The sequence below is a fragment of the Cuculus canorus genome, chromosome 7, assembly GCF_017976375.1.
Source record: "Cuculus canorus isolate bCucCan1 chromosome 7, bCucCan1.pri, whole genome shotgun sequence".
Classification (NCBI taxonomy): domain Eukaryota; kingdom Metazoa; phylum Chordata; class Aves; order Cuculiformes; family Cuculidae; genus Cuculus; species Cuculus canorus.
Window position 1 is genome coordinate 34,553,628 of NC_071407.1, and position 10,893 is coordinate 34,564,520.

Genomic DNA, 10,893 nt, shown 5'->3' on the forward strand with positions numbered 1-10,893 from the left:
CTGTAACCGCTGCCCTGCATGCAGCCATGTTCACCCTTGCGCTGGCCAAGCTCTGTGGGCTTTTCCCAGCATGAAGCTTTGGGGTATCCAGCCGACCTCGGCGACCCTGCCACCTTCCCGGCAGGAAGCCTCCAAACAAACCCCAATTCACTCAGCAAACCCAGGGCCGCTTGTCATGCCGGGAGCTGTAAGACAGGGAGGGGGCTGCTGGCTCTCCACCGCCTGTGAGCAATTGGGGTATCTCCCACGCTGTTCAATGCAAAGAAAAACCCACTTTTGCACCTTCTCCCCAGCTGGCCAACATCAAGCACCCCGAATTCACACCTTGAGGCCAGATGCTCCTTGGTGAATGAGGTGGCCACAGTCAGAAAACCTCCCTGGCCAGCATGGGCAGGCAGAAGCGAAGGGCTCCGGTGTGGCTGCTCCCCGCCAGTCGGCCCCGTACTCCTCAATGCCGCCTCTGTTCTCCCTCTTTGGTCAAAAACGCAGCTTTTGTGATGCTCTCTGCCAGCAGAAACGCAGCCCAGCTGTGGGCAGCCGCTGCCTGATTTTACTTATTTATTTTTGCTTTTGGCCGACAGCTCCGGCCAGGGAAAGGAGACGCGGGGCTGCCGGCGGCACCTGGGAGGGCAGTGGGGAACCCTCAGGGCTCCGCAGCAACTCTGAGGTGCAGACAACCACTACCTTCCACTGAAATGCCCGGCTTCTCTCTCGAGTGGCTGCCGTAACCCAAAATACAGAGGGAGTAAAAGGATGTGCTGAAAAGAGGGCTAAAAATAGGCATCTTCATTCACTAGATGTGAATTGGAGGAGGCAGCTCGGGGCCAGGCTATCGCTGGGTGAACGTCTGCATGTGGCAAACACCCTGAAACTCACGGTATTCCCGGGGCTCTGACGGGCAGAGGACACACACAAACACCAAGGACACAGGAGATGCTTTGGACTCTGTGCTGTTGTATTTTTGCCTTTAATTCAGTAAGTCCGACCTTCTTCCAGCAGGTGCCGAGGTTCGCAGCTAGCTCCGCTGGAGTCTTGGGGGAGTTATAGCCCATTGGTCCCTGGGGGCTCTCCCGGGATCCTGTGGCAGTGCACGTGGTGATTTCTGGCCAAAATCTGACCTCCTTGGCTCAAGATTTCTGTTTCTTTGCGGTACATCGTGCTGCTCTGACTTTGGGGTTAGCTCCTTGACCCGCCTCCCCCTCTTTTTCACGTAATAAATAAATTAATTCGCCTGGCGACCCTCGTATGCAAATATACAGGAAAAAAAAGGAAAAAACTCAACCCCAACGCCCCTCCCTCCCAACCAACTTTGAAGAGCACCAAATCACCTCGTTTCATTGCAGCCCGAGTGCCGGCTGGGGCTCCGTGGGCAACTCCTGCCCCACCACGCCTCTGGGGCAGTTCCCAGTCTCTGCTGGTGTATGAAGGCACTAAACCAGTAAGGCCTCTGGGGTCTGGGTCCTTGCTGGCACCATGGGGGTCTTGTCCTTGCCTTGTCCTAGCTGGGAGATGTGGGATTGCAGAGGTGCTTGGTCCTGTCACCCTCTGCTCGCCCTCCTCTTCCTTGGTGCTGCCCCTAAGCTGAGGAGGTGGCCTCAGTGCCGAACCCCTTGCTTTTCCCCAGTGCCCCTCACCCTCATGATTTCCCCATTCCTGGAGAAATTGTGTCATTCAGGCTCTGCGGGACACCAGGGATGCTCTGGCTCCCAGAGCTGCAGATCTCCACCCAGCAGCAGCAAGAGGCATCTCCAGGAGCAAGGACCCCCAGGTCTCCTCTGAGCCAGCCGGGAGTGCAGCCGCAAGCCCCTCATTTCCCCCGCTGCCGTCCCCACCTGCCGTTACGTGACCCAGGAGGGCTGTGCCTCCTCCAGCAGGCTGAAGGAGCGGTTAGCCAGTGTGGTGGGGCTGTCAGCCAGCTTGTAGCCGAAGAGACGCATGGCTGGGGCGCACGCATCCTGCACCACCTGCGCCAGCTTGAAGGGGATGCTGAACCGCCACTTCTCGAACTGCTCAGAGGAGTTTTTACGGGTGGAGTAGACCCCACTGCCATCCTGGGGTGCTTGTGTGTTTTTGCTGATCCACTCCTCCACTTGTGGGGTGAGGGGGAGCCCGGCGAAGCGGTACATCTCCTCCGCCTTCTGCAAGGGTGCCCGCGCCACGTCCTCATACCGTACCAGCATGTAGCGACCCCGCAGCCAACCTGGCCGCCGCAGCCCCAGCTCGGCAGACAGACGGATGCTCTCGCAGTTGCCCCTCAGCCGCTGCACCTCCTCCTCGTGGAGAGGAGCCTCCCCTTCAGAAGCCCACTTCTTCCAGGTCTCGTATTTGCCAGAGAAGGCCACGATGCGAGAAGCCAGGACTGCTCGAGGGTCCCGCACCAGCTGGATGATGCGCACATCCAGCCGAGGGTCCTCCACCAGCGGCTGCAGGAACTCCAGCTGCCGGATGCGCACCGTCTTCAGGGCCACGTGCTGCTTGCGCCGGCACGCCTCGGCAGCCAGCGTGATGTTGAGGGGGCCGCAGCGGCGGTTCTTGCAGTGGTACTTCTCAAAGACCTTCTTGGAGCTGGGCGTGCAGACGGGCTCCTCGCAGAGCGAGCGGCTCGAGCCTCGACGAAACATGAAGGGTGTCAGGTGGCCCTCGGGTGCTGGTGAAATGAAGCTCTCCAAGATGTAGAGGTCGCAGAGGAGGAGCTGCTTGAGGACATCCCGGTAGACCAGAGCTGAGCCCACCGCGTTGGCTCCTCCCGGCTCAAAAGTCACTGTCCTCTCGATGTGCCAGAGGGGCTCAAAGAGGTAGAAGATGTTGCCTTGCTGGTTGAAGAACTCCCCTACAAAGGAGGAGCCAGTGCGGGTGGTGGCCATCAGCAGGACGTGCCGCCGCGGTCCAGGATCCCCGTTGCCCACCAGCTGCAGGGTGACATTGTGCAGGCGGGACCTCAGCTGGGAGAAGGCGGCATCCAACTCTTGCAATGAGGCCAGCGAGCCATTCTCAGCCGGTGCTGGGCTGATTTCTGTGCCGTTGGCCTCCACCAGCGTCTGTGGGGACTGCTTCAGCTTGTCTGACACCCTGTGGGGAGACCTGGCTCAGCCTGGAGGGGAGCAGAACCATCCCCATGTCCCAGAAGGGGAGTCTGGGGAACTCCTGCCACAGAGGAACATGGGGATGTGGAGGAGAGAAAGGGTTAAAAGCGTGGGGTGGCTTTGGGACCCTATCCCTACCTGGAGATGAAGTTATTCTCTTTCTCGATGATGACGAGGCCAATGACGAAGACCAGCAGGATGGCATACTTGCTCCTCATCTTCAGGCAGTGCAGCAGCTCCCAGAAATCCTGGGGCAAGGTGCGTCGGATCTCCATGGTGGGGGCACCCACGTCCCCCCAGCTGGCCGGGGAGGTGTCCTGGGCTTAGCTGCTCAGCATCCTCCGCCTGCCGGCCCAGCCTGCAGAGAGAAGGAGGGTCAGTGCGGTGCCGGCTCGCTGCCACCAGCAGCAAGAGCAGCGAAATGGGGAGGTGGCTTCTCCCTACCATTCGCATCCCACCCACAAGGAGCAGCTGCCTGAAGCCCCCCATCGGCTGCTCCCCCTCCTTCCCAAAATACATCTGCCTGACAGCACCCCTTCCCGTGCCTCCACCAGCCCTGAAACCCAATCCCTGCCTCCCCAACAGCTGCCTTGCTCCCCGCCAGCCAGAAACCTGCTGCCAGCAGCCAGGCTTCCCCCTGAGTGTGAGAGGAGCTTGTCATGCCGATCCCCGGGACATCGTGGCTCCCAGCCTCTGGAAAGAGCTACTTTTGGGGAAGGATGCAGGCTCCCCTATTGGGCTCCAATGTGGGGCTGTGTGGCTTCCGCCTTCCTGCAGCGCAGCAGCAGCAGCTGCTCAGCCAAGAAAATGAAACCGAGAGAGTTTCTAAGAGTGATAGAGGGCCAGAAAACACTATGGGTCCTGCACGGGACATAAACTGCTCCTGGAGGCTTTTTCCAAACAGAAAAATTCCCCAAATAATTACGCAGCAGCTCAATGTGGGATGGAAAACCCGCTGGAAGACTCAGCATCCCCTCCAGCAGAAAAGACCCACCCCATGAGTGGGATGTGGTGGGGATGTTGGTGGCCATTTGGGGACACAGGGCAGGTCCCGCCATGTGCTGCGTGTGCACATTTACACGCGTGGAGCTCGCTACCTGCCTGCTGGTTTGCATGCCTGGTGTCCAGCAGGCCACGTGGGTGATGCTGTTTGTTCATCCTGCTTTCTTGGCCAGACTTTCGGTGACTCAGGGAAAGCCTATTTAGCTTCGGTTTGGCTCCTGCCAGCGTGACCCCAACAGCCTGTCCCACCCCTGCTTTCAGGGGCAGAGGGGGAGTCTGGCAGAGTCCCATCCTCTGGGGACCCCCAGGGTTTGCCAGAGGGGAGATGCTCTGACCGAGCCACGGTGCCCGCGACCCTCGGCAGGGTGTGGGGTAGGGAAGCCCCGCCAGGCATTGTGTCACGCCTAAACCTCCTCCACGCTGTCGGCAGCCAAAATGTGCATTTTCTGATGTTGTTCACTGTATAGGCAGAGCGGGCAGGAGGAGAGGGTTGCACCTCAAGGCTGGAAGAGCATCCCAGCCTGCAGGGTCCCCAGCCCTCTGTGGGAGGGCCAGGAGTTTCCCAGCTTGAGCAAACCACTCGGTTCGCAGGGCTTGGCTTTGAGCCATCTCCTTCGCAAGAGCTGCTAAAAAGAGAAACCCACACCCAGGAAACTGGGATTTGTGTGGTTCACAGGGACCTCAGAGAGCCCTGGCAGCTCCCGAGTTACCCTAGCTCTCCCCCTCCACTGAGCAGCACTGACATCCTTCCACACACGTATGTGTTTCACATCCCCGTTAGTTTAGTTTGTCAGCACACCACTCCTCGGGGACAGGCCAGCGGCTGGGGCAGGTGCCTTTCGCCACGCCGCCCTCCTAATCCCCCCTCCTCGGTCCCACTCAGAGCCCCTGTGACGACAGGACTTGTCAGAGTATTTGAGTAACCGAGAAAAGAAATAAAATACACAAAGCCCTCGGCGTGCAGCGGTGTCTCTCAGCACCTGGCTTCGTCGCTGCAAAGGGCTTTGGTGTTTGTGGCAACGGAGAGAGCAGTGGCAGCATCCCTGCTCTCACCTCCCTGGTGCAGGGGACTGTCCCCTCGCTGCCGGGAGCTCGCACGCAGGGGAGATGACATGCAACTGCTTGCTCAGACAAAATCCTTGAGTGAAATCAGCCCAGGGTTTTTCCCCCTAATGTCCCCCAGACCACAAATGATACACAGACCAGGAATTACATACAGGGATGACACAGACAGCCATTTCCAGCAGTGCAGGCAAAAAAAAGCCCAACAATTCACAGGCCCAAGGCAGACATAATTTGTTAAATAAACAGCCGGCTGCAAATGTCCTGCCTGGGGACCCATGGGGTGGTGGTGGCAGGCGTGGGGCCCTTGTAGGGCTGAGCCATGAGGCTAAGGGACACACACAGGTGACCCAGAGAGGCTGGCCGGGGCTGCTCAGCATCCTAACACTCGTCCTCGCTGGGGCCTGTGAGGCACAGCCTGGCCGGGGCAGCGGGTGAGCCACAAGCATCCCTTTGTGAGCGGGAACAGAGGGGCTCTGTGCGCCCTGCACGCTCCACTGCAGCCACTCGCCGGGGATCCGCCGGGCTGGGAGGTGCGTCAGGGTGCAAGGATTGTCCCCACCGCTGCGAGACAAGAGCTGACAGGACACTGTGACAACCACTGTCTGCTCCCAGGGGATGCGCAAGCACCGGGCCGAGCAAGCAGACAGACGGATGGACGTGATCTCCGACACCGGCTGCCCAAGGCTCTCTTCTCACTCTGCACATCTCAGAGCAAGGCGGAATTATTTCCATGAGCACGACACTGAGATGCCCTGGAAGGTGGCCCATGGGCTTAGGGGAGCTGCCCCAGCATTGCTCCCTGCTTTTCCAGCCCCTCCGGCTGGAAATGTTTTCCATTTCCATTCATTATTCCCATGCAAAGCTGCTTTCATGGATATCTGACACTACCAGCAAGTTAACTTAACCCTGCCACAACCAGACGGAAGGATGGAGGGACTTGGAATTACCAAATTATTCAAGTTTGCTTTAGCACTCGCAGGGTGGAAGGATGCTCCCAAATCCATCCCTCCCCACTGTTCTGCAGGGCATTTTGCCTGCCCTGGGAGAGAGAAGCTGGGGTTCTCAGCCTTCCCCGGCAGAGAGCTGGGAAAGGGAGGGTCTTTCACAAAGGCTTGGGGCTCTCATCCCCCTTCTTCGGCTGCCCTGAACACCTACCGGGTGGGATGCAGGAAAGGAAAGAGGCCTGCCGGCTGGCAGGGATAGAGCCAGCTGGAGGTGCGACTGAATGAAGTCACATTTTCCTCCAGTGACTCAACAGGCAATAACTGAACTCCGGACAAGAATCGGAGGCAAAGCACCTACTTGCAAGCTCCCTCCCTGCCTGTGATCCCTCTGTCCATCCAGCCCCTCCTGTCCACCCCTGTGCATCCCTGCCCAGCTCCTGGGAGAAGGGAGCCTGTGGGGACCTGCAACTGAGCTCACAACCCCCCGGTGTAATTCTCTCCACAATGCTTTGCTCCATCAGATTAACATAGCCAGCAAAAAACAGGGGAGGAACAACAAAGAGGGAAGGCGCATGGGCTTATCTGCTCTCCTTGCTGCTCTTTGTCTACAACCTGGGCAAAAGAAAACCCACCCTGAGCTCCCTCTATATTTACTCTATCAACTATTTCTGCTCCTGACTTCCTCCCGAGGCTGGCCTTGGGAAACGTGCCACCGACGCTTCCACTTCGCTTTCATATCCCAGCAATTTTCATCCTGCCCTTGGCTCTTCTCCAAGGCATGGCACAAGCACAGCATCGCTTTTGGTTTGCCCCCAGGCGCAGCTAAGGAGGCTGCCCGGGCAGGTATTTTTTACTTAAAAACATGTGTAGTCAAGCTAACAAAAAAAAAGGAGGGGGAAAGAACCTCCACTTCCTAAAATGTTTATAAAATAGCCTCAAGCCTCATCAAATTGAAGCCCGGAAAGTGCCCATTGGAGCTGGCTTAGGCAGGGACAGGGTGCTGGTGCCTGCACAGCCCCAGCCCATCCCGCTGCTGCACAGAGACACCCCAGCACGAGCAGAGACACCCCAGCTCGGGCAGCCCCCCAGGGATTGAGCCAGGGGTCTGCTCCTCCACTGTTCCATCCCACAAGATAAGGTGAGACCCAAGCTTGTTTCTCCTTCCCTCATTCCCCTTCCAGCTCTGCCCCTCTGTCTTTCAACCCACCTTGGCCTGGTTCTCCACTCTCCTCTCAACCGTGCACCCTGGCAAAGCCAGCGCTGGGGCATGAAGCATGCAGGTGAGGGTAGAAGCCGGAGATGATGCTCAGGAGCAGCAGCAGTGGGTGTTGGTACAAACAAGCACTGCTTAAATGACTTGGTTTTCATTGCACGTGCTTTCAAACTCCAGGTGCGTGAGGTCGTCTTCTGTTTACTATTTATTATCCCTCTGAGGAGCCACACTGAGCTCTGGGATGACCCAGATGAGCTGTCCTTGCTCCTCGTGCCCCAGAAAAACACTACCCAGAAAGGATTTAGAGGCTGGTGTCGGGCACAGTAATGCTGGTGACAGGACCAGCCCAGGCTTCATGGCCAGGGCCAGCCCAGTCTTTGCTCTCCCTCACCTTGGGTGGTGGCCAAAGAGAGCTGCTCTCTTCTGACCCAGGAGAAAGGAGACCTGCTGCTGCCACCTGAGCACTTGGTGAACGTCCCCTTTCAGGGACACTAGGGCTGGGTAAAATCACGCACCTACAGGTGCACCAGGCTGTGTTGCCCTGATTTCATCTGGACCAGGAACCAGCTGAGCTAGCTTCACTAAGCCTGTAACCATGAAACCAACTTGCTGTGAACCACGGATGCTGGTGGAGTGGGTTTTGCAGCAAATATAGGGGACCAAAGGCGCCAGCCTGCTGGGCATCAAGGGGGTCTGGAGAGCAGACCACCTAGGCAGGTGAGAGGACCGCCCGGCTCCGTTTGCTCAGTCCTGGTGGCACAATGCTGGCTGCTGTACGTGCTGTCGTCTCCTGGCCGTGTTGGGAACCGCAAATGCCCATCCCTGCTTCAATGAGCCCTTTCTCCAGGGTACAGAGCCCACAGTCCCTCCCACCGCCCCATGTTCCTTCTCCCCAACACTCCGCACTAGCCTGGAAGCTCCTCCACCAAATCCACCCCAAAAAGCAGGGATACCCTCGCTCTGTGCCCCATTGTGCTCCCCTGTCACCCTGAGACAGGCGTCTGGAGCCCTCTGGGGATCTCCAGGAGGGACTGGTGGTGAGAGATCTTCACCAGGGGTGCAGGGAATCCTTGCTGCCCTTGGGAAAACGCAGGCGGTGCCCAGATGCTGGCAGCACAGGCAAACCAGGAGTCTGAAAACGAGTCCTACACTGAAACAACTCGGTACACATGGAAAAAATCATAGAGTTAAATCCCTGGCCTGGCGTAGTGTTGTAAATCCTTGACTGTGGAAAAGGAGACACTTTTCCCCAGGGACTGTTTCCAGGCTCGGGTCCCGCGCTGCAAAGGCGATGGGGTGACGGCAGCTCCCCAAAACGTGGGCAGTAGGGGTTGTTGAAATCCCTGGCGGCTCCGAGCGGGGACTGTGCCGTGTGCCGGCCAAGGTAACCCCATGCCAACCAGGTTCCATCCGGCACCCGGGATGGTTGGGGCGCTCGTTCTGTCCAACTCCAGCAGAAAAGCCGCCCGCTCCCGGTGGCCGGGAGCCGGCCAGGGTGCCCCAAGGGCCCCAGGGCAGGAGGGGAAAGGGTGAGGACAACTTTCCAGTGCTTCCTGCTTAGGGGCTGACAAGCCGGATGATGCAACTCTGGAATGGCTGTGAGAAAGTCTCCTTTTCTCGCCCCAGACGCGCTTCGCTCCGCACAGAACCCCAGCGCTGCAGCTGGGGAGCTCGCCCTTATTTCATTTATTACATTTCGCCTTTTCTTTTTTTCCTCTTCCCGAAAGAAAGAGCCGGAGGGCGCTGCTCGGGCGGGGCTGTGCCCGAGGACTCGCTCTCCGGGCGCCGGGACCCGTACCGAGACAAAGGAGCGGCCGCGGGAGCACAAAGGCGGCGGGGGGGATGCAGCCCCCGCCCCGGGCCCCCCCTCGCACGCCCAACTTCCCGCAACTCCCCTCGGAGCCGGGAGAGAAAGGCCCGACCCCCGCCGCCATCCTCCTCCTCCTCGCCCCGGGGCGGCTCCCGGTGCCCTCTGCCCCATCGCTCTCGGTCCCGTTGCTCTCCGGTCCAGCCCCATCGCTCCCAGTAACCGCTGCTCCCCAACTCCAGCCCCATCGCTCCCGGTCCCGCTGCTCTCCAGCTCCAGCCTCATCGCTCCCGGTCCCCGACAACGCTCCAGCTCCATCGTTCCCGGTCCCGCTGCTCTCCGGCTCCAGCCTCATCGCTCCCGGCCCCCGAACACGCTCCAGCTCCAGTCCCATCGCTCCAGGTCCCGCTGCTCTCCAGCCCCAAAGCTCCCAGTCCCGCTGCTCTCCAGTTCCAGCCCCATCGCCTCCGGTCCCTATGGCCCTATCGCTCCCGGTCCCGCTGCTCTCCAGCCCCATCGTTCCCCGACCACGCTCCAGCTCCAGCCCCATTGCTCCCAGTCCCTGCTGCCCCATCGCTCCCTGTTCTGTTGCTCTCCAGCCCCATCGCTCCCGGTCCCTGCTGTTCTCCAGCTCCAGCCCCAGCCCCATCGCTCATGGTCCCCGACCACGCTCCAGCTCCAGCTCCAGCTCCAGCCCCGGCGCTCCCGGTTCCGTTGCTCTCCAGCTCCAGCCCCATCGCTCCCAGTAACCGCTGCTCTCCAGCCCCATCGCTCCCAGTAACCGCTGCTCTCCAGCCCCATCGCTCCCGGTGACCGCTGCTCCCCAGCTCCAGCCCCACCGCTCCCGGTCCCGCTGCCCCATCGCTCCCAGTCCCACTGTTCTCCAGCCCCATGGCTCCCGGTCCCGCTGTTCTCCAGCCCCATCGCTCCCGGTCCCGCTGTTCTCCAGCCCCACCGCTCCCGGTCCCGCTGTTCTCCAGCCCCACCGCTCCCGGTCCCGCTGCACTCACCCGGCGGCGGTGGCTCCGCGGGCCGAGCTCTCCCGGTCCTGCCGTGCGGGAGGAGGGGGAGCAGCGGGTCCCCTGCTTTTCTTCACGGCGCTGTCATCCTCCCTCCCTCCTTCCCACCCTCCCCTCTTCCCTCCCTCTTTCCTTCCTTCCTTCCTCCCTCCCGGGGCGCGGTGGGGGACGCGGGTCCCGGGGCGGAGCCGGGCAGGGTCTCCGGGCCAGCCTCCATCCCCGCCGCCCCCCCGACACGCTGGGGCTGGAAACTGGGAGCCTCTGGCCTCCTCCTGGAGTGGCCCCGGGCTGGAAGGGGCCGCCTGAGCGCTGAAGAGGGTGTCACTGGAGGGAACGGGGGGCTGAGAGCGCACAGACAGCCCGGGAAAGCGCTCCTGTCCAGCCTCCTGCCCAAAGCAGGGTTGCACGGCGGTGGTCAGGGTTTTCTCCTGCATTCCTCCAAGGATGGAGCCAACACAACCTCTCCAGGCAGCTTGTTCTCATGGGGAAAAAAGTTTCTCCTTAAATTGATCTGAAATACTCCTGTCCTAGCTTTTGCCTTCCCACCACCTGAAGAACTTGGCTGAGTCTTCTCCAGGACCACGTCGCAGGTGTGGGAAGGCTCCTTCTCCTTACCCCTGGCCAAAACTGGCTCCAGGGTCAGCACCTTTCTCCCCAAAGCACCAAACTCCGTTTTCACCCCGTACAGGAGCTGCGGGTGGGTTTGTCCCATGCGATGGATGCACACCGGGCTGGTGAGCACCAACCTGTGTGCTCCAGG

General features: G+C 60.1%; 1 protein-coding gene across 2 annotated transcripts; it reads right to left on the bottom strand.

Moving 5' to 3' along the window:
- Positions 1-299: 299 nt before the first annotated feature.
- Positions 300-10,238, bottom strand: CHST3 (carbohydrate sulfotransferase 3). Of its 2 annotated transcripts, none has more exons than XM_054072272.1 (3): positions 10,125-10,238; positions 3,222-3,441; positions 300-3,069 (listed from the first exon to the last, which is right to left on the bottom strand). In XM_054072272.1, the coding sequence occupies exons 2-3, from the start codon at positions 3,356-3,358 to the stop codon at positions 1,839-1,841; spliced, it is 1,368 nt and encodes a 455-aa protein (XP_053928247.1). In that variant the 5' UTR covers positions 3,359-3,441; positions 10,125-10,238; the 3' UTR covers positions 300-1,838. The 2 variants fall into 2 exon arrangements, with proteins under 2 accessions (XP_053928247.1, XP_053928249.1); XM_054072274.1 differs by lacking the exon at positions 10,125-10,238 and adding an exon at positions 3,696-4,061.
- Positions 10,239-10,893: the final 655 nt, after the last annotated feature.

Bases quoted from the DNA above. Each gene is read 5' to 3' on its own strand.
- CHST3 (XM_054072272.1), bottom strand. From the start codon at position 3,358: ATGGAGATCCGACGCACCTTGCCCCAGGATTTCTGGGAGCTGCTGCAC. The intron at 3,070-3,221 runs GTAGGGATAGGG...GTCTCCCCACAG, and splicing joins GAGAATAACTTCATCTCCAG to GGTGTCAGACAAGCTGAAGC.